Here is a 22,813-nt window from a genome sequence, read left to right as displayed (position 1 = left end):
GAACTTCATATCGATACCTTTTAAGATCAAGTTTGATTGAAATGTGTGGATCAACTTGGGAGTGTGTGGGGAAGATGAACTAACTGAAGTTGTTCCAGGCGGTCAGCAGGGATAAGCCCAACAACAAAGCCGTGCCCAAGATGCCGCTAGCGGTGCTAGATGAGGGATTCAATGGTTCAATGGGTGGCGGTGGTGCTGGTGTAGGAGATTGTACTAGGGATGGGATAGAGGATTGGGTGGAGGAACCTGGAGCTGGGGACGAACCACAACCGGGATTGGAGTCGGAGTCAGGCGATGAGCTGTGGTTACTGGTTAGTTCCAGGGGGATGTTATGACTCACGAGCCGCGTCGTTTGCGAGCGTTCGCGATAGAGTCGGCCGCGATTTCCCCCGGAAAACTGGCCGGGAAACTCACCCTGGACGGAAGGCGGTAGCCTGGAAACCTTGTACGTCTTCACGATGCTCGTCTTCTTGGTGGCACTGCTGTGCGCATTGTCGGTAGCCTCCTCCCTGCGCTCCTGTTCCTCGTGACGCTCCATTTGGGCGCCATCCGGCAACTGTTCGCTGGTAGAGAACTTGGCGAACTCCCGCAGGTGCCGTGGCAGCTGGCGGAGATTGGCCTCCGCCTGGCCCTCCAGTATGCGTACTGGTGGCGCCTCTACATCCGATTCTGGCTGGGATTGGGCGGCTGGCTGGGGTTGGGATTCTGCCCCACTTTCCCAATCGCTGTCCGCCGGCATGGACAACTTGTGACGCCGCTCCTTCACCCGATCCAAGAATTCATCGCTTATGGTCGCCTTGTCTACGGCGGAGTGATCGTGCTCATCCTCGATCTTCGATATGCGTATGATCTTGTGCTGACGACGCTCTTCCCGCTCAGCCACCTTGTTCATCCACTCCTCGGCCATTTGCTGCCGAAATACCTCATCCTCGCTCAGAGTGGGCAGCTTGGCGGCGGGCCTGTAGCTCTCCCTCCTCTGAGGAGCAGGCAAGACCGGAGCCCTCTGCATTTCCTCCATTAGACGACGGCGCTCCTGCTGCAATCGCTCCACTTCAAACTTGAGCTCCTCCTCTTTGGATAGTATGTACTTCAGCTGCTGTTCATGCAATTCCCTCGGCAGCGAGGATCTCCTCTGCTGGCGATCATAGGCAGGTGGTGGCACCTGCTGCTGTTGCGGAGTTGCAACTGGTGGTGGTGCTGGGCTCACGCCTCTTCGCGAGGTGGTACTTATGTACCTGGGATTGGGATCCCTCTCGATCATGGAGTAACAGCTGCCGTAATGAGGACGCTGTTGCTGTTGCGCCTGGTTCAGCATGGGGGCATGGGTCCTTCTGCCACCATAAGCATTGAAGGTATCGTAGCTATATTGACTAGAGCTGCTCAGATCATTAGTGCTGGCGGAGAGGCGGGGAGCCCTAATGCAATGTGGTGTTCTCTGATTCTGCCGCTGATAGCAAATCTCCACCTCCCTGGCAAAGGGTCGTGCTATGTTCTCCGAGTATCCCAAATCGTTGGCATACCTAGACCAGTCATCCTGTGCCATCGGATGGTTATAGTGACCCACGGTGGTGTGCGGACGTGGTGGTGGCTCATTAAGATTGCACAGGGACTCGGCCCGTCGGGAACGTGGCTCCAGCTCAATGGGAATCTCATGAGTTCGCGGTGGTGTGGCCTCCATTTGTCGCGGTACCGAGGACATTCGCTCCTGTCGCGACTTTGCCGACCGCTCTATTTCTCTCTCCAACTCCTGCATGTGGGCATGTCTTCTCTGCTGCAGCTCATCTAATCTCGGATGACCCGTCGCGGGTCGCGTGAAGCCACTGAGATCGTACATGGAAGCGGACTTCTCCCGCTTTTCCCGGGTGCTTTGCAGCTCGGCGTGCATCTGCTGCGATAGCCTATCGAAGTCCTTGAACACGCGGTCTTGATCCAGCCCGTTTTGCTGCTCCCGCTGATCTCCAAAAGCATCCGCGGCGGCCTTGGCACGCTGCCGAAATTCCTCATACGTACCGTTGCCGCTGCCGCTACCGCTCTCTCGCGACGGCTGGCTATTTTTGGGCGCCACGTCTCCATCAATGAAAGTGTTACCGTTTAATTTCGTTGCTGACATAATTGGCGGCGGGGGAACGGGTGGTACGGGCTGGTCCTTGGGGGGATCACCCTGCTCCTTTTTCTCGTGACTTGAAGTGCTCACATCATAGACTACCTGACCATTTTCCATTCGCTTCTTGGACTCGTAACTGCTTGTCTCGATGTTGGAGTACCGCTTGGTTTGGCTGACGGGCTGGTGGCTGGGGAACTCAATGTTGGAGAACCGCTTGCGCTGCTCCTCGAAAATGTCGCCCTTGTGCTGGGGGAACATCCTGGCCAGCTCACTCTCCATGCTGTCCAGCGTGGGAAACTTGGCGGTGTCACTGGACATGGTCTCTGTGGTCGCTTTGTGGCTGGAGGTGGTGGTGCTGCTGCTCTGGCGTTGCTCTGCCGACTGCTGAGCACCAAGATCAGCTGCTTGCCTTGGTTTATTTTCAAGCGATGACGATTCGCATGCTGCGATCTTCTGCTTTTGTTCGCTTGCGTCATCTCTCTTGGCGTTTTCATGAGCGGTCGCCTTGGCCGCCGTTTCGGCGCTCTTCAGCGGTACCGGCGGCGGAGGGACAGGAGGCGCCGGCGGCGAGAGGCTCTTGCGCAACTCGCGCATCATGGCCGCCGTCTTGAGCATCTCACTCTGCTGTTGCTGGTGGTCTTGCTCGAGAACCTGGGCCTTGGACAACTCATGGTATCCCCGACGCTCCACGAACTTCTGGTGGGCATCAAGCAGGTCATCCGGTTGCGTTTGGTTATTTACCAAATCCCTCTGGCCGGGCGAGAGGCAGACCAATAGCTTGGGATCGGACTGGGTCGGCAGACCCAGCCAGGCGGAGGAGGACTTGCTTTCATTGGCGTTTAACTGCAGCTCCTTGATGTGCGGCAACTGGGGCATGGGATAGGGCATCTTGTTCTGCGATTGGTCGGCAATGTTCTGGGCCACACTGGCTAACTCCTCGAGCACCTGTTCGCCATAGGGCATGGAAGCCAACTGCTCGGTGCACAGCAGGCGCAGTTTCTTTATTGCTTCCGTATCAGTGTCGGCATCTGCATCTACATCCGCATTTGCATTCGCAACCGAATCTGCAACTGAAAGCTCTGGCTCTGATTGGGGAGTGGGTGGTGCGGGTGGTGATACGGGTGACGGTACGGGTGGTGGTGCAGGCTTTTGTCTGAGAGGCGGTGTGGGTGGCTGAGCAGTGGGTGGCGGTGGGGGACTGGCCAGGTTGATGGCCGTGCATTGGCTGTGGGTGGTGCTGTCGGAGCAGTGGGAGTCGTTAGACTCCTGCCGCTTCAGCTGCAAGGAAGCTAGGTGGAACGAGGAAGACTCGGGACTGTAGGGTGGCACGGAAGCGGGAGGCGGGGGAACGGGCGGCGGCGACGGCGATCGCGGTAGTTCACCTTGCTCCTGTTCGCGCCGCGTCATCTCGATCAACTCGCGCACTTTGTCCATATTGCGAACGAACTCCTCGCGCGTGGCCGCTAGCGGCGATGCTGCCCCGAAACTAACAGTCGATCCACCAGATACATTTGTATCTTTTGCTAATTGTTCTCGATCGGCGGGAGTGGGCGTCGACGTCGGCGTTGCGGCGCTCAGCAGCGAAGACTGCGAACTGGTGAGCGTCGGGTTGGCGTTAACAGGTGTGCTCTCGCGACTCTGCTCGCCCTCTCTCTCCGTCTCCGTTTCCGTTTCCGCTTCCGTCTCGCTCCTGTCTGCAGTGGTGGTACTTGTGCTGCTCATCTCATCGTCCGGCCGAGCAATCAACCGACTGGCATCCGTATCCAAGTCCACGAGGGCCCTCTCCGCCAAGGCGGCAGCCTGCTCTAGTTCTAGTTCCATGAGGTCAGAGACACTGCTGGAGGCCGAGGAGCTCAGGTAAACTAGCTCTGCATCTTCGGACTGTGGAGACAGGGTGCTCTGCAGTCGGGTGCAGCTCTCCAGATCGGTTAAATCCTCCAGCAGCCTGGTTTCGAGCTTAAGAGGCGTTGGGGCCTCCTCCCTCCGTCTGTGTCTGCGGCTGAAGTCCAACTGACTCTTGGGAAAGGTCTCGTTCAGCTTGGGCGTGCGGATCCCCGTCTGATCGCTTCCGCCAGAGGAGGCGGTGGAGTTTCTCCATTCATTCTCCTCCAGGATGCTGTCCAGATAGCGGGGATTGAGCAACTGCGGCAGGAAGTGCGATTCCAAAGCGTTCCGATACTGGGCACGTTTCTGGCGCACCTGCTCATGCTGCTCCACTCGGCTGCTGGACGGCACCTGCTGATCCGACGGCGATCGCTCGGGTCCCAAGGCTACCGATCCCTCTGATTCCGATTCTACTTCGCATACCAACGGCGACTGCAGGGAATTGAATTCCCCGGAGCTGCAGTCGCTGTTCAGTTCCATCTCCTGGATTTGCACATCGCGCGAGAAGCGCGAAAATTGGCCATTTGACACGTTCTTCGGCGACTCCACCAAATAACGGGGTGGTGGAGATAGAGTTCCGGCCAGAGAACCGGTAGTGCTGCTAACCTCCTCGAAAGTAGGCTTGACATTTGGCTCTTCGTCGGTGGTTTCGAGGTGTATCTGGTGGATAATCACCTTGGAGGTGGGCTTCTGTGGAGGAGGCTGCTGCGAAAGAGGATCTTCTGTTTGAAATTGAACTTTTATTTGGATTTCCTTTGGGGCTTTTGGTGCAATCTCATCAAATTGCTGTTGGGCGTTATTCAAAATGGGTTCCTGTTTCACATCATCCTCTTGTTTCTCCTTGGGATCTACAAGGATATGTGGTACTGCAACATGTTGCTGATGCGCTTCAGTTGATTCCTGAAGGTGCTGTGCTTCACTTTGCTCCTGCTGCTTTGCGTCTTGCTCTGTGTCTCTTTGTTTTTGATAACTTTGTACGGCAGCAACATGTTGCTGATGTGCATTTTCTACAAATTCCATTGCCTTTTCGAGGTGCAACACATATTGCTGCGGTTCCTTTGGATCATGTTGCTCTTGCTGTGGAATCTTGTTAGTGGAATCATCCTTTGAGTAGTCCACTTCATCATAAATTGGTTCATTCTCTTCAACTTCGACATGTTTCTGCGGTGCGTCATCCGAAAGATGACTAGATTCAGAAAGTTCCTTTGGACTCGGTTCATTTTCCCGTTCTTCCTTAGTTTCAATCTCCTGATGAGCTTCAGGTTGCTGCTCCTTTGAATCCTCGACCTCCAAGTGCTGCTCCTTAGGATCTACGGCTTTGGGTGGCTCTGGTGATTGAGCTTTACCATTGGCCGTGTCCTCTTCCCTCACAATTCGATGAACTATGACCTTGGCTTGCCGGGGGCTGCCGGGTGGCCTTCTAATAATGGTGGGAGGCGGACGCACCTGCTCTTCAGCTTTTCCATTAGACGCCTGCTTATCGGACTTTTCCTTGCGATGTTTTGAATTTTTGGCACCCATTTCTGCGTCTGAATCTGCTTCTTTTTGGATGACTGTGGCTGGTTGCTCGAATATTTCTTCTTTTTTTTCGGTTTTCTCAAGAGTGTTCGTCACCTCTTCGCTGTTTTCCGTTGGCCCATTTGAAACGCTGCCAGAATTTCCATTATCATCTACGAAGGAAGAAGATTGCGCTACTGCGATTTGAGTCTCGAAATCCTGCTGCTCCTCCCGATCCTCCGCCCCTTCTGCCTGCTGCTGATGGTTTTCGTTTTGGTTTTGGCTCGGATTCTGATTTTGATTTTGGTTTCGATTGCGTTTGTTGCGATTGCGATTGCGATTACGATTGCGGTTATTGGGCATCGTCTACGGCACTTTCGCTCGATCTGAACTAATGCAGTTTTCCTTGTGTGTGAGATATATATGGGTGTGTGTGTAAGTGAGTGCTTCGTGTTTCGTGTTTCTTAATCAGTGAGAATCTACAGTACAACTAAGTGTTGTTTCGTTTTTCGGTGTCGTTTATTTCTAGTTCCCTCTGTGTGTGTCACTCGTCGCCAGAAACTCAAACAGAACTGAACTGAGAACCAGAACCGAGAGCCGGCGGCGGCATTCTGCTCACGACGACAGCCGGCAAAATCGAAAAAAAAAATAAAAAATAAAAAAAACGAGCACTACGAGCGGAAAATCATATAAAACAGCGACGTCGCTGCCGCTGCCGGCGTCTACGCCGCCCCGCCCACCGCCCACCGCCTGGCACGCGTTCGAAATCGTTATGTTTTCAGGTTTATTTTTCGCTGCCGAGATCGCGCCTTTGTCTCCGATTGCCTCGAATTGTTTTGGCCAAATTAAATTGCGTTTTGAATACTGAACTTTCGCTTTTGGGGGTATGTTCGATTTGAGCAACGGGGACACGGGGTGAAAAGTTTTTTAAATATTTTTTAAGATCGCGCTTCCCGTTCCTCGTGGCGCTGGCGACCGACGGACAAGGAATGGGCCATGGGCTTTCCACGATCGCAGCCGGGAGCCAGCTCCCCAGTCTCCCACTCACACACATTTCTACAGACAGCCCGATTCGGATGCACAGTGGCAAGTATTTGAAAATATACACACAAAAAGGAAAATCGGGGAATTCATAACGATGCTCATGTTCACAATATATACGGAGAAAACAGAAAGTCGTACGGGAGCGCGGGAGACAAATGTGCAAAGCCAAAACAGAATCAGAATCAGAATGCAGGGTATTCCAAAGACATCAAAATACCCAAGAGACCGAAAGAACAACAATATGACTTCTAGGTCAATGCAATTTCCACAAGCCAAACAAACTCATAAAATCCGATGAGCAGAAAAGAAACGCACGGCTCGAAAATATATTTGGCGCATTCATAAATATTAGAAAATCTTTTTGGAACACGTACATAATTTGTTTGTGGAATTTAAGCTAACGAATATATGCTTTCGAATATAAATTTTTTAAAATGTCACAAACACATTTTTGTCTTGAATTTCGGTTGATAAATGCGCAGGAATGAAAGATGTAAAACATTAAGGGAAAATAAAACATTTAGAGGTCAAATAAAATCAGATAAACTGTTTTCCAACCACTTAAATTGTTTAATTTTTTAAGTGGTTGATCTAAAAAAACTTTCGTGCAATATGCCCAAAATGGCCCAATGCAGGGCATTGAGAAGAGAACTCAATACGGAAATAGTTTGCCACAGTTCGAGTTTGCTATATGTATCTTCTGGCCGATGTGTGTGCTTGTGTATCTGATGAGTCTGCGCTGGCTGTGTATCTATATACAACTTATGGCATTTTAAAGATATTTTTCGTGCGTAATTTCTTTGATTTTTGTGTTCACAAGTCTCTGCTTTCGGTGTACTCTTGAATAATTGAAGCAGCATATATATAGCTCTCCCATGTATCATCCCAGTGGGCCATGCGGTTAGTAGTATTCCGCTTTTATTTTTAAAGGTACTTAATGGCTTTCAATTTCTCTTGTTCTGTCTGGCCCACAGCCCCATCATCTCCATTAACTTCCTCCGACCAGAACCAATCCGAACTGAAGTATCTTCGCGGGTCTGTCAGGTGCCAGACGAACCAGACACGTGATGTGGGGGTTTTGGCCCGGGCATTATGCAATTTCTGCACAGTGTTGCAGACACGGGGATACCAATTAGGGAATACTAAAACGATCGCTTACTTCCCCTCCTCAGAAACCCACTCACTTAATGTGTATTCTCAATTGGTTTCGGTTTCCGTTTGGATTTCGTTTGGGCCCCACCAAGTTGACTGAATCACTGACGTACGAACATCCAAGTAGCCGCTATCTATATCTGTGGATCCAGTGTAGCGGCTTCTATTTTCTGTTTTCTTGCCCCGTAATATCAACAAATTCGAAATTGATTTCTACGCCTGTAGAACAGCACACATTTTAGTTATCTTTTCTGGGCTATCGCTGATAAATTTTGCATTTTTGATAAAGAACGTAGGTTGCCTGCGAAAATTGTTTGCTTTCAATGGAATTGATTTTTGTGAAGCTAAATGCAGCTAGCAAGATAACTTCTTGGGAAATTACTAAAGATTGAACTCTGATATCTAAAGATGGATAGGGGGGTCATCAAAAGAAACCTTTCATGAAGATTTGATTCAACAAGTGCGCTTGGCAGAAGATCTGTGATTCATTTCTCGCTTGTGAATGTCTTTTGCATTAGTAGACAGTTTTCCTTTTCTAATCAAATAAGAGTGATAAAACACAAAATAGGATTAAGATATAAATTTTAGGGATATCTAAAACATAGAGTTGAATCATTCTTTTTCTTTGTCGTAAAGTTTCAAAACAAGTGATTTCTAGTGTTTTCATCTAATCTAATTATTTATTTTGAATTGGTATAATTTCATTATGAAGTGAAATTATCATTGACTGTCAAAGATTTTCCCCTCAAATTTTCCGTTTACTGTGATCGTTTGAATATTTGCTTTTAGCCACACTTCCCATTCACTGAACATTCACATTTTGTGATTATTCGATTTTTGAGGGTATACCGAGTGTTTGGCTGCCTGCCGATTTGTTGGCTTTGCACTTATGTTGTTGGGGGTATTTGCGTATGGGTATGGGTTGGAAATACATCCTCTCGGATACATAGATACACTCTTCGCCTTTGTTGTTATTGCTGCTAATTAGCATAGATTTTTGAGAGTCTCGGTGCTGTCATGTTTACGGTTTGCTTATTTATTTGGGCAGCGCCGAGCGTTTTGTTCTCCCATAACGAGCTGAGCACATGTCTGTTTTCCGCTCTCCTCCTACTTATTGTTTGTTTGCCTTTTACACAACAAACACACAGATACACACGCACACATGCACACACGCACACGTAGCGTATTAACACAAACAATGTGCTTAGTAAATGAGTTTATGAATCGCCCCACAAGAACATCGAACCCGCTCTGACGTCACGTCCTTACAATTTAATTCCCAATTAATTGCAAATCGTCGGCATCGGCGAAAAGGCGTTGCATCAAAGGCCGCGTACGTGAGCCAACTGAACTGCAAGTGCATAAAAAGAGACCGCCGCCAAAAGTCCGCCGACCCACTGTCTCCGCCGCACAGTGGGCCCCATTCTGTTATCTCGCAGGCACATTCTAAAACCGAATAATGATCTCAGTGCCGCGTCGCATCCAAGTGCCAAAGTTGGCGCGTAATTGCCAACGCCAATACGCCAATAACACTGGTAGCACTGCTACTACACCAGCTTCGCTTCGACCTATTGCGTCAGTTTTCCCTTGTTTTTCCCTGCCGCATTTCCCCCCGCCGACTTTCCCTGGCCGAAGTTACACACACAGAGGCCGTGAAGTAGGGGCAAGCCAAACAAAAAGCACACACAAACACACGAGTCTATTTTTAAAGGGCCAAGTCAATGGGCTAGTCGAAAACCACAACTGAGGTAAGAATCACTACACTTCCGGAACCGAGTTTGTAGTGCAGTGTAATTTCCGATAGCTACAATTAAATGGCTCTCGCTCGATCGACACAACGTCAAAGTCGAAGTTCTAGTGCCCAACTGAAGCCGAAGCTCCAAAAGCTCCCTGTAACACCTGGAAACACGACACATCTAGGTAGCAGATAAGTATCTGACGAAGCCTTCAACTTTTCGCTGATTGGCGGCCGTCTCGCTCTCGAGCCCCAAGCCCTCTCCCTCGCACTGGAATCGATTGCAAATCGGCTTCCGACAGCTGCTAATTTGCTGCGAACTTGGTATCGGACATTAGAAATGTTTTGGCACTGCGCCAATCTGCTGACAGCTGGAAGCAGCTTTCGATTTCTGGAATAAACAGCAGCGAGAAGTCGGTGCTCTTGACTTGTGGTACAATTGGGAGTGCTATTTCGTGCGATTGCCATGAAATCACCGGCAAAATATAAACCTGATTAGATGGCAAAGTTGGGGTTAAGCGGGTTTTCAGCTTGCCAAACTCACTAGAGGGTATGCAAATTTTGAACCAATGCTCAAATGTTAAATGTTAATCGTATAGTACAAGGGGGTTCTATGTTTATCTTGGGTTTCCGGCAAGTTCTTTTAATTTTACATTTGTTTACGCAGCGTTATTGGCTTGCGGTGCTTGATTTTTTTTAGCACAACTATTTTAAATAAATATTTGGAATTTCAAAGTTGTTTAAACAGAAATAAATATACGAGCAAAGTGTGGTATGATTTTTTTAAAGCACTCAATTCCTCAATTTATATTCGAATAAAGAAAATATTTCGCAACTAACATAGGATAACATTTTTGAATCGTTTGCATACTATTTTACGTGAGATAGCGTTGTATTAAAAATGCTGATATGATTGATTTTACCAAATCCACCATCTATTTTACCATTTCATAGTATTTTATCACTGCTTTTCACTAGTGTGTAATTACTTATTTTCGGAAATTTACGAGTTAATCTTCGCTGTAATCAACGATTTGCCTTTGTTTTGGTACGATGTTAACTTATCGTACAACATAAGTCGACACAAATCAAAGTCAGATAAGAATGAAATTTTGCACAGCAAACTCGACAATTTTTATCAATATTTATTCGAGCATTTGTTTTATGATTTATTTGTGAGCTTGAACCGCGGAGCAACGAAACGAATTATATAACCGAAACGCATGCAAAGCGAAATTCTGAAGTCATTTCTTAGTGAAATAACAAAATCACGTTAATTGCATTGTTAAAAATTCCGTTTGTGCGCTCCTCTTTTTCAGATGCTGAATCACATTTCAATACTGAAACTCAGTTTTGTTTGCCATTTGCACAGCAACTTATGGCCAAAAAGCCGGTCGGTCGGCTGCGTCAGCTGAGCGGCGGCAAAACGACTTTATAGATAGCCACAAACAGGCTGCTAAAATTATCATAATGGAATAATGGCCAGCGACACAGTGGTCAACGATTTTGGAAAGGTTCGGTGGGGGTCGAACTGCGGGGGCGCTACCAGAAAGGTAAACCTGACGCCATTAGCACGCCGCACAAAGTCGAGCTTTTTGGGCAAAACATTAGACTAAATTGGCCAGAAATGGAAGCAGAGGCGGCTTTTAGTAGCTTTATGTTTCTAGCACATATGCAACATACTTAAAAAAATCGTTTGCAGCTTATACATTACTACGTTAAAGTAAGAAATTTCTAAATAAAGAATCATATTCATAAGCTTATTGGATTACAGGCACAATTACATTACTTTTTGTTTTTTGCCTTCATAGTCATTTGTTGATGATTGTAATTTTGTTTGCTAAGTAACTTTCAAAATACTTAAAAATATTCATAATTATTCACTTAAAATTTGAAAAACCATCTTATAGTTTTTGTCAATTTGCTAAATAAATCAATTTGTATATTCACCTGAAAGTATGCAACAAAAATTAAATAAAAGGGCACAGGAACAGCAATTTCAACTAAGCAGAACTGAACCTAAACTGCGTATGCGGATACAATATTCTTTTGTTTATAGAGAAGCCGGAAAACATAATTTTAATTAATTTATAGCTATTCCAAGCGCAATTTAATGCCGGATCCCAAATAACAAGGAGCCTTCTTATCGATCGCAATCACTCATTTTTGCTTCATGCCTAATTAATGTGACAAATGCCATTAAAAATGATGCCCGACAAGCAAATTGAGTAGCCACCGAGGTGAGACCCTAGCAAATAACTTCCCCCAGGTAACCAGAAACGGCAATACTGCCGCCCAAAATCGGTGGTTTGAGCCGACAATTGACTGAGGAGTGTTCCCCGGGCCAATGACCACACTTGATTGAGTCACCCCGCCGATGATAATTTGTTGATAATTTCGTTTCGTTAAATTGTGTACAAATCACAAGTGTCAGTCTTGGGACAAAGAACAGCTGCTGGTTAAAAATTTGACGAGGCTCTAAACTAGGTCGCCTTTCGCCTATAATCGATTGTAGTAAACAAAGAGCTTGTCACTTGAAAAGGTTCCTAGGTAATACATATTGATTTCAGTTCGTACACTCACAGGGAAAACTGCTCAAGAAGGCATTTCCGAGTTTATGGGGCACATAATTTCGGTGTAAAGTGTTGGTAAAGCTATTCAAACTTTTTAATAGCCTGGTGAGGGTATTTTTCGCCAGGGCAAATAATATTTTTTAAACAATTTCTAGTTCGCTGCAGGCACAGCCAGACTCATTACCTCTCGCTCTTTTAGTGTCTTTTTATCGCTGCCAGCAATTGACAATAACTTTTTGTTTGTGTGTTTTATTTGCCAAAACGCAGAAAAAAAGCACACATAGGGTAATAACAAAAATTTTGACTTTTCGCCAGCTGGGGCTTATCAAAAAAAGAAAAACTGTGTGTCGTCGAGGGGTAAACAAAAGCAAAATAAATAATAGTACATAGACAGTGTTCGCTATTTGCCTTGGCTTTCTTTCGGTTCAGCGATAGAAGAATACCGAATGTGGAATTATAATTAATCGGGAACGAGCTCGGGGAGTGCCGGTTGCCAATTGAATTAGTTATTCAGCTCGGGCTGACCCAGTGGGGCGAAATTATGAGTTTAATTTTGAAAAATATAATTTCACTATTAAATCAAACCCGAATTCCGGGACACACACACTCCCGGCTTCATTTGCATGCAGCAAGCACAGCACGGTCACAAAAAGCACAGCACTAACATCCGGTCATTAGTGACTTAATTGAACTATGACCAACGTAGGAGAAGGGTTGCACTGTATAATTTAAATCAAATTAAACCACATACGTATGCACAGATAGATCCATAAACGGCGAAATACTCGTATTTAACCCGAACTCGGTCTGCATTTGCCTATCAGCTGAATTTAAAATGGAAACCGATAAACGAATACTATGCGATTAAATTAAATACGTAACGAAGCCGATAGGTATGACACTTTTCAGCTGCCGAATCTTGGTCAATAGGGACTTGGCCCACTGGCCCGAAAAAAGGGCGCCAAACTCAAGCTCTGAACGGCTGGCTTGAATGCTGAGGCTTAGGAATACGGTTAGTAATTCGGGTAACTCACTTTGCTTGGCCTGATTTTATGGCGTTCTTTTAGCACCAACGGTAGTCAGTTGCGAGTACACTTAACGCGCCCGTTCGAAAGGTTTACGGTCTATCGTTTTTGCCACTGAACTTGACTGATCGCCCGTAAAAAGCTAGAAAAATATATAGATTTCGCTCGCGACTACTTGACTTGGCAAAACTTCTGTAGTAACTAAATCGCTGGGGGAACACGGTATCGTATCGCATAACACCAACACATCGAACGCCAAAAGCACGACAGCAGCGCGCAGCACAGCAAAAGCAGACGAAAAGCAGCGCCGCAGCAGCAGAGCAGAGAGCAAAAGTCGCCTGTTGATTAGTGACGACTTGTTGCTGTCCCTGCCTCTGCCTCAGTCGCCGTCTCTGTCTGTGCCTCTGCCGGCGTCGACGTCGGCGTCGAGTGGTGGGTGAGAGGACTGGTCGCTGTTTGCACTGGTAGTTGTTGTTGTAGTTGTAGCCGGCTTAGAGCCGTGACTTGTTGATGTTTTGCCATGGCGATACCCAGCAATCGAAGGTACATAGGGTGTATTCGACGAGCACATCAGCAGGGGAAGTGGGCGAAACAAAGAAATATATTCATAATGTTGGTGAAAGGTTGTCCAGATCGTGGTCTGTTTATCCATTGAAGGATAGGAATGTCGAATAACGACTTTCAACACAAGGAATATATTTCAGTGAAAAGGATAATTACTATAAGTTTTATTCTTCTTGCCTTATCTCTCTAATACTGTACTCCAGGGAATCATAGATGCGGTACACCCACTACTCCCATATTCTCGGTGACTTTGTCGTCGTTCTCCCCCGATTTGCGTTCTGCGTTCGGCGGCGGGCACGAACCACAGATCCGATATTTTTCAAATTTGTATGCATAAATTCACACACAAATGCACAGCACAGAGGGTCGGGGGGTCAGCTTGCGTGGGGACGGGGGACCGGGAGGCCTGGCCAGCAAACAGAACAAAAGAATCCAATCATTGTCAGTGCATTGTGCCGCAGCATGTGCGCATCTGGCTTAGGGCAGCAGTAGAGACTGGGCCTACCACTGGAATCGGAACTGGGACTCGCTGTGGATGGGGCTATATCACCCACACTACACTCGGTGTGTAGTCACTGGTCGACAGGCACGGACATATGTCTATATGTCCGGAGTGGAGGCAGTCGCTGAATGACGATGACGACATAGCGGGTGGCAGTGCAAGTGGTCATGGGAGCCCAAGGAAGTTCTTAGAGGCGGAAACAAAGATTATTAGACTTAATGAAATATATTAAATGTATGGAGTCCTACTACTTTTATTTTGGGAAAATATAATATGATAAATTATTTTTTAAATTTCTCCACCCTGTGATGTTAAGATACAATATTATGATGTACGGATTCTTCACTTAATAAATAATAATTAAAAAAAATAAAAAGAGATGTCAGAGACTACAAATAGGTTTCTATAATCCTCTATTAACATTATTTCAAAACTCAAATGGTTTAGAAAGAGATCATTAGTTTGATCCTATGCTATACGATTAAAAATTAGATCCATTATATATATTACAGAACTGATTATTTTTTTTTTTTTAATTTTCTACTTTAATTAACTACTGCTTCGCCTTCCGTACTTTGTGAACTTTTATATTCGGTTTAAAAGTTTAAAAGTTTAAAAGGCAGTGACCACTCGTTGCGCACCCTCCTGTAATGCCGGGTTTGTCCCATCCCCAATATTTCCATATTCCCGGGAACTATCCCCCCGCTTTAGCCCCCCTTCCCCCGCCTGTCATACTCCGGCGTAAACACATAATGCCAGCGTCATTGTCATCGACGCGTCGCTCGCGTCGTCGAGCTCCAGATGGCCAGAGGCGCTGTCAGGAGGGGTGAAATGTTGCAGAGGGACGGAGTGAGGAGCGTTGTAGGGGGATTTCCTTGAAAGGGGTTCGCTCTGAAATGGCCCGGCCCGCTGACTGTTAGTTGTTATATTTCCAATACCATTTGCGAGGGACTGAGCTATTCTGTTCTGCTGTTTTCCCACTAAACAGTTTATGGTCTTGTTTTCGTTTATGCAGTGGCATGTTTTATGAATAGCAGCAATTGACTTTTCTTTTAGGCAAAGTAATTAGCAACTAATGTAGCCGTTTAGCCATTTGCAACTTACAGAATATACAAAATGTTTCAATTACTAACTAGTAGAAGCGGTAAATATGATTTTCACATGCAAATCAGAAAATGTGATTTATTTAATTACTTTTACATTGTGCATTCCTTACAACTTTTGTCTCGAAACAAAATGCATTAGAATGCTTGTTTCTGATCAAATCATACCGATTAAGATTATCTCAAATGACCTCCATTGTGATTCAGTCCCAAAAAGGGCGATTCGTCACTCCCTGGGGCGCCCTAAAAAGTGTAGAACCTCTATTTTGGTCAGAGATTTTTAGGCTGCGATAAAAATCCCCCAGAGAATACTTGTCATGAAATGGAATTTGAATGTTTGGCCCGATTTGTATGGTATCAGCAATTAGGGGAGGAAGTTCTGTGGCATGGAAGAGTACGAGCTATGCTTTTTCGAAACCAATTAAGTCGCTTATGGCTCAAGCCCATAATATTTACTTAATTCCACTAAAGTATATTACACGGATTTAGTAAGAGCAAGCAGGATGCGGTTAACAACTGGACTCGTTGTAGTAGCAAGCACCCACCACCACCTGTAGCTCACCTGTTGTTCTGTTTTCGACCACCTGACGGTTTTCGTAGGGGGTTCCGCACTTCCGGCAAGTTTGCGCTGCATTTTCCGCACTAAAAATGAAAAAGGGGGAGTTCCCACCGACACGAAGAAGACCTTTCGAGCTGCTCACCTGCTCAGGGCCAAAATCAGAGGTCCTCGCTCCCGCTGGGCGTGGAGCACTTGGAGCAGTTGGGCGTCGTTCAGCGGGACATCCTTCAGGCGCAGCGATGACTAATGGGTAGGGTAGGTGGGTGGGTCGTGGATGTGGATGTGGAGAAATGGAAACCAAACACTTCGGATTACATCACAAATCACTTAAAGCACATTTTATTACGGTATAACACTTATATGGGAACGGCTAGGACTTATTCTAATTTGTCGTACACTCTTGGCCACTTTGGGAGCCACAATCGCTGGCTCCTTGCTCCTCCGCAGCGAGCAGAACTTCAGCATGTCGACGGTCTGAGGCCACGAACACAACTGGCCCGAGAGATCTGTGGAATTTTTTAGGGGGCGGCTCTCGAAGATCGAGCTACACCAGATCGCAGACGCCGCGATTTAGAAAAACCTCCAGGCACGTGTTGTCCACTCGATCGAAGAGCAGTGAGCCAAATCTCCGGGCCGTATAGTCGACGATCAGAACCATCTTGCAGTTGATGCACTTGTCGCGGTAGTGGAACAGTAGTCCCACCGTGGGATGCACCACATGATCGGCGTATCCGGGCGCGGCGCGGTACACCTGGTGGTTGCCCATCTCCACAATGGCCCTGGCATTCACCACCACCTTGCTCCGTATGTGGGCGGGCAGCACCTCCAGCGTTCGCCGCACCTTCGACTGGGTGTAGAGCAGCCTGTTGAGGACGTGGCTGGGTGCGTTGAAGGTGTCGTTACTGTCTCGCCGGTGGAAGAATACGTTGCGGAAGACGAAGCCCGCGGTGCGTCCCTCGTCGCACTGACGCAGGTAGTCCGCCAAGGTGTTGTGCTTCAGCGGCATCACCACCTCGTCCAGGTCCACGACTGCCGCGTACCGAAAGTTGTCCACCACATTGGCACGGTACACACAGTCGTTGAACTGCGCCACGATTCCGGCGTAGTGGACATCCTGCATATGCGCCTGCACATTCCACTCGAAGACATCGGCCAGGCCAATCCGTTGGTAGTGCTCCAGCACGCGACGCACCTCCTCGCTGGCCTCCACGTAGTAGAAGTAGAAGTGGGTGGCACCCTGCAGGCGGTACATCTCCACGAACTCCACCAGCCGCAGCACATTCGAGTAGTTCTCGTGGAGGGGACCCACGCACACGGAGATCTTGGGACGAGATCGTCCAAACATGTTGGTCATGTTGCGGGGATAGCTGTGGGAATACATGAAAAACGATGTTAAAGAGCGACTTGCAGCCTAATATTAGATAATATATTTTTGCAAAATGACTGCTACTTTAAGATCCTCTTGGTGTGGTGGATAGTTGACTCACCTGATCTGAATAAAGGTAGGACTAAGATGACTGAGTCGATTGGACGCGTAGGCTAAGGCCACCGCCTGGGGAAGGCGCAAGGGGGAGCGCCGGGAGGCGTGCAGCGGACACATGATGCTCCACGCCGCAAAGGTGTTGTTGTGCACATCGTGCATGGCGCCCGCCTCCTCGGCCTTGATCTCCTGGCTGGAGAAGTCCGAGAAGCGCACGATGCAGTTTATCGATGAGTCGCGCAGACGCTCCGGCAGAATGGCGAAGATGCGCAGCGAACCAATGGTCATCTGCTCGTCGTCCATGCGGACATTACCTGTTGGAATAGAAAAGAATAATAATTTTAATTTATTTAAAATTTATTGATATGATAATTATAAAATTGTTCTTCAGTCCTAATGAAACCGTTAAATGCAAGTTTATTCTTATGAAGCCATAACTAACCCAATAAAATGTTTACTTCTAGCTTTTGGGAAATGTTGTTGATACAACAGCGAATCTATATTTAAAGATTTTCATATTCGTCTTATTTAAATTGGCAGATTGTTTCTATGGCAGTATAAAAGTAATGCGAACGAAAATATATAATCAAAAATAAAAGGCCAACATTTCTTTGTTGTTTATTATGTATTATTCGTATAGAAACGAATGGGTGAACATATATAATTTTGATTTCTTCTTTAAAGAATAACAATCCACACCAAAATTATAGAAGCCTCTAAAAGGTTAAGTACAGATATTTAAGGATTTAAGATTTTGAAATGCAAATATATTGAAGGGGTAAAATAATCCTAGGTGCTTCTCTGTATGTGAATTACAATGTTCTATCCTTCGGACAATCTCACCTACGATATCCGTCCGGGCATCGAAGTACGCCGAGTAGATCTCATGCCTGAGCGTGCTGTTCCCTATCCGGCGCCAACTGTTGCTGTAGTCCCAGTGCGGATTGGGTCTCTCGAAGATCAGCTGTCGCTGCGCCTTGGCCAGATCCTCGCGCAGCCGCTCGTTCTGCAAGAAAAAGAGTTCAGGACATGAGTCACTGGATCGCTGCAAGGACAAAGGGCGTTCCGCTGCACTCACAAGGCTCGAGCGCATGGAGATGTAGACCAGGACGAGCATGGCGCTGGCCACCAGGGCGGATAGCGCGAAGTACACATGCTGGAAGCGGTTCTCCGGGGCGGCCAGCATGTCTCGAGCGGGAACAAACTGTGCGGCAGGGACTCCGCTCCTCAGGAATCGCCGACGGCAACTAAAACTGTTTATTTATTTGCTAGCTGCGCGGCGAGTGGCGTGGCGCTACCGTCGACTGAGCAGCCGACGTCTTGGTTCTCGGGTCTTCTGATTCTCGGACTTGGGGCCCCGGCTTTCCCTCTGCAGTCAACCCCAAGCGGCTCCTGTTGCTTATTTGCTTAGCGCTCTTGATGGCCGGCCATCGATTAGCGATAGCCCGTGTCTGGTTGTTGCTGCTACTCTGTGCGGCCGTCCCTCCAGTGTCATCACCATCGACTGCCGCCCGTCCTCGACGTTCTTTGGCCACCACCTTGGCACCCACCACTGACCGACCCAGCCACTTGGCGCCCCGCAATACGCAGATAATTATGGCTCACACACACTGGCAGAAAGAAGAGCACTGGGCGATAAATTATATATCTTAATCCCACAAGTCCACTTTGAAATAGTTTTCATATAAAACAGATCTCTTAGTGTTTATCAGAAATGATGTGCCAAACCAAAATGTGTCAAAGGCTTTTCTTAAAAGAAGCTGTTTGTTACTGTCTTCATTTAACATGTTATCTTTGGCTAGTTATAGGAAGTTATAAAGAACTGATTTTAGTTATCAATATTATAGATTTCCAATGGTGACATGAACTAATGTTCTTATCACAGATTTAACCCTTTTACTGCCTATTAAGCTAGTTCCTATGGCTTTTTTTTTGCCGTGCACTAGCGATGTGGGTGGGGATAGCGCTTTCCACTTTTCCGCTTTTCTCCAGGACGCGAATGCAACAAGTTAATCAACGCACGCCTCGCATCAAACTGGCGCCTCAGTCCACAAACGCTGTCATCAAATGGCGGCACCCGCCGGCAGCGCAGCAGCTGCGCAGCAGCAGCGCGTCGGCAGAACTTCGAGGGCCTTGTAAAAGTACTCCAGACCCCCAAAAGTGGGTGGTGGGTGGTGCTGGTGGGTGGTGGTTGGTGGGGGACTTAATAAATTGTACGCTTGTCTCACGATTGGAGTGTCCATGTCCATGTCTGCCGCTCCGAGTGAGTCAGCGTCGCTATTCCGTGCTATTTTTAAGTTAATACGGCCAACAACATCCTCCACTTTTATTATTGAGAATGAAAATATATCAATTATACATAGCAGCATGCCAGCGCACACAAAGCGCCTTCCTTTTATTCGGACACATGTTTATGTATAATTGCCGCTTTTCATACATTCGTCTTGGGCAAGAGGAATCGAAAGTGAACAGAGGCGTTGACCACTTGATGCTTCTTTAAAAATAAATCCGGCACAGTGGGTCCAACTAGTGAAATCTCATGATTCAAAAACAATTTTATAACCAAACATTCTTTAAATTCTGGAGTGTAATGGAATTTAAAGTACCTCTTAACGCGAATATTTAGGTGGTTGTGTTAGACTTTTTGTTATTTGTGAACACAAAAGGTTTGTAAACGTTTCATGGTTATCTTAAGCCATAGAACACTTGCCGCACTGTTCACTTATTTTCAAGACATATTCGAATGAAAACAACGAATTTTTTTAGGTATTCTTCAAAGTCGTTCTCCTACAGGAGAAATATTAATTATTCAAATCATTAAGTACTCTAAGGGGGTCCGGATGTGTATTTGACATAGCCAATTTGTAGCTAATAGAATGCAGCTAATTTGTCACACTCACTTGAAGAAATTTGTAGCTGAAGAGAAGGAAAACATATACGAGGAAGATCAGAACGGCGAAATGCGTCACCCTGGGACGATGCCAGAAGGCAGGTATGCGCATTTTCCCGAATCGCCGGAAAATCGGTCAACTAAAAGCACCGAACTGTAATCCAAACGCTGTGGAACTGAACTGAGGATGAGTGCGTGTTTGCCTGCCCGATGGGTTCCCGCTTTTATCAGCTCGGTTCCATTGATAAGATGTGCTATCATCGGAATTGATACGCACCTATGTGCATACAGTGTGTGTTTTACAGTTAGAGAGCCCCTACACTCTCCTATAATTTTTGGAGAGTTTTACCTAGAAACCACCGGTGGCTTCTCTTTTACCGAGCATATTTCTGGATAAAAGAGATGGCACTAAAGAACTTTTAGTTGGTTAAGGTGGCAAATAAAACAGAAGCTACGATGTTTGATTCTTTCTTTTCGGTCTTTACTAATGGACAATTTATTGGAATTATAATTACTTATATAGAAATATACTGATTAAGGATTGTTCTTGCATTCTAGTAGTATTTTTAATCCGTTGTTGAGTCTTTAGAATAGTTCATAATAAATTATTGAATACAATTAAGTACTAAAAAATTTTTTTTTGCATTTTGAAGGACCCTCGTTCCGGCAGCTGCACCTTTGGCTCATTCCCAGCCCGCATGCTGTCAGTAGTCGAATCATGTCATGCCACCAATTGATGATCCCACAAGAGTCCTAAATGAAATTAAACGCAACCAGCATAACTAAGCTACCAGTAGCCGCCAAACTGGCACAGGAGCAGCCGAAAAACTACCCCAATGCGTATACCCCCGTCCAAATCCAAATCCAAGTGCTTTGTTATCTGTTCCTTGAGAAAACAATTGGGTGAACGAACACCTTTCTCGGGGAGATTTTCGCCAAAGTACCAATAGACCAAAAGAAACCCCCAGGAGCGTGAGAAAGCGAACCAGCGAAATCTTGACTAATTACTATGCACTCAACTGGTAGCTCTAGATCAGCTCGGTTCCCACAAGCCGGGGGTTAACCCGGTAACCCTCCACCGAGAATCGGAATCCCGGAGCCAAGAAGCAATGCGATCGCGGGGACATACCAGCATAAAAATGAAATAAGCATTTTCAATTCGATTCATTCAGTTCCTTGGGCCTAACCCTCGTTTTATTATTGTTATGGCACAGCGGCACGCACCCGGTTCTTGCTTCCCAGTATCCAGAATCGAACCCCCACCCAAAGTGTTTTCCCCCTCTGCCGGCACGCCTGCGTCATGCGAAAGTATTCCATGGTGGTGCTACGGTGGTGGGTTTTCCACTTGGCACAGTATAAAAGACCGATCCGATCGACATTGCGGCACAGTCCAGTGAAAAGTGCCATTGAGTTACGACCTCGGTTCCAAGATCGCCGAGCCGCCACCGTTGCTGTGGCGGCCTTGGCCGTTGCTTAAAGTTCAATTAAAAGTAATTAAATCTTCTACAAGTTCAAGTCACGCCCATGGAGATCTGTAAGTACTCAACTATTGCAACAATCGATTGCGGAAATTCAACAGCTTGTTTCCCTTTCGCAGAAATACAACTATACTAGGTACAATTTTTAATGCACTGACCAATAGTACAAAACAAACGTCAGAAATATTTAAAGACTTAAATATTCTTCATCTGAAAATTAAAAGAAACCAGAAACTAAAATTCATCTGGTATTCGAGTTATATCAATAATCAAGAAACTCGATTCAATAATTCAATTCAATTCAAATAAACTTGCTTCATCCATATAACAAAAGTACAACAGGAACTAAAATGCAACTGGTGTTCAAGTTAATCAAGAAACGCAGTTCAAAAATACTATATAATTGATGAATAAATAAATAAACATAACAAGATGACTTAAATGACTGAATACCAACAAGGAAAAGTTACGCGCTCATGGATCTATAAAAGAATTAATACATTCAATCAAACAACAAAAATTAAAAAAAAAAAAAACCAATGGTCATTTGAATGATACACAGTCGACTACTGCAATTTTCGTAAAGTTACTACATTTATTGCCTCATAAAATCTGGAAATTTTCTTGGCCGCAATAAAAAGAATAAGAATCCAAATGCATCTAAACTTTCACGATGGTAGAGTTGCCAGGGTTGAACATTTTCACGATGATCAACGCAACTATCAACAAAAAAAAAACATCTTCCAACATTGATTACCAATAAGTTTTCCAGTCTTAAGAACGAAGCTTAGTTGTAACTTTATTTTGTGCCTTTTTAGTTTCCTAATTTGTTTCTTTTCTGTTGTGTTCATGTTTTTTGTTAAACAAATTTAAAAGCTATAAATTTGTTGGTCTAACAATATCCTTGAATAAGGTTTCCATTTCATTTAATTAATCAAAAGGAGGATATTTAGGAAAGCTTACTCAATGTATATTGCCAATAGCAAGGCGTGTTTTTGTTGCTAAATGATTATTTATACGCGAGGGCCCTTGAGTTTTAAATTTTTTTTTGATTTAAAACACTTTTTATTTCGGTTTTATTTGATTTCTGTTCAGTTGGTATTAAAACATACCGTCCTTTAATTTTTTAGATTCATGATTTCGGATTTGGTAAGTGTTTTCTTTTATTAAATTGTTATTATATTTTATGTTCATGTTTTTAAAATGAATTAATTATTATTTGT

The 22,813-nt window shown here is 45.8% G+C and overlaps 2 protein-coding genes across 20 annotated transcripts in view; both read right to left on the bottom strand.

Annotated features, from left to right (window-relative positions):
- Window positions 1-13,197, bottom strand: part of LOC6608488 (sorbin and SH3 domain-containing protein 1) — a 35,034-nt gene extending 21,837 nt beyond the window's left edge. For 4 of the 17 annotated variants that reach the window (XM_032715650.1, XM_032715651.1, XM_032715652.1 and 1 more), the window contains exons 1-2: window positions 9,369-9,547; window positions 415-5,890 (exon numbers count right to left, since the gene is read on the bottom strand). In XM_032715650.1, coding sequence (XP_032571541.1) covers window positions 415-5,848 — 5,434 coding nt within the window. In that variant the 5' untranslated portion in view covers window positions 5,849-5,890; window positions 9,369-9,547. Of the gene's footprint in view, window positions 1-414; window positions 6,902-9,368; window positions 9,556-13,023 lie in introns of those variants that run through there. The other 13 variants (XM_032715654.1, XM_032715657.1, XM_032715655.1 and 10 more) reach the window with 8 other exon arrangements.
- Window positions 13,198-16,053: 2,856 nt separating this feature from the next.
- LOC6608484 lies at window positions 16,054-20,289 on the bottom strand. Of its 3 annotated transcripts, XM_032715671.1 has the most exons (5): window positions 20,123-20,185; window positions 18,301-18,850; window positions 18,066-18,228; window positions 17,230-17,536; window positions 16,054-17,109 (listed from the first exon to the last, which is right to left on the bottom strand). In XM_032715671.1, exons 2-5 carry the CDS (start codon window positions 18,406-18,408, stop codon window positions 16,287-16,289), a joined length of 1,401 nt encoding a protein of 466 aa, XP_032571562.1. In that variant the 5' UTR covers window positions 18,409-18,850; window positions 20,123-20,185; the 3' UTR covers window positions 16,054-16,286. The 3 variants fall into 3 exon arrangements, with proteins under 3 accessions (XP_032571562.1, XP_032571563.1, XP_002033218.1); XM_032715672.1 differs by lacking the exon at window positions 18,301-18,850 and having other exon boundaries at window positions 20,123-20,289; XM_002033182.2 differs by lacking the exon at window positions 20,123-20,185 and having other exon boundaries at window positions 18,301-19,602.
- Window positions 20,290-22,813: the final 2,524 nt, after the last annotated feature.

This window comes from Drosophila sechellia, chromosome 2R, assembly GCF_004382195.2.
Source record: "Drosophila sechellia strain sech25 chromosome 2R, ASM438219v1, whole genome shotgun sequence".
Classification (NCBI taxonomy): domain Eukaryota; kingdom Metazoa; phylum Arthropoda; class Insecta; order Diptera; family Drosophilidae; genus Drosophila; species Drosophila sechellia.
This window is presented reverse-complemented; position numbering and strand designations above follow the sequence as displayed.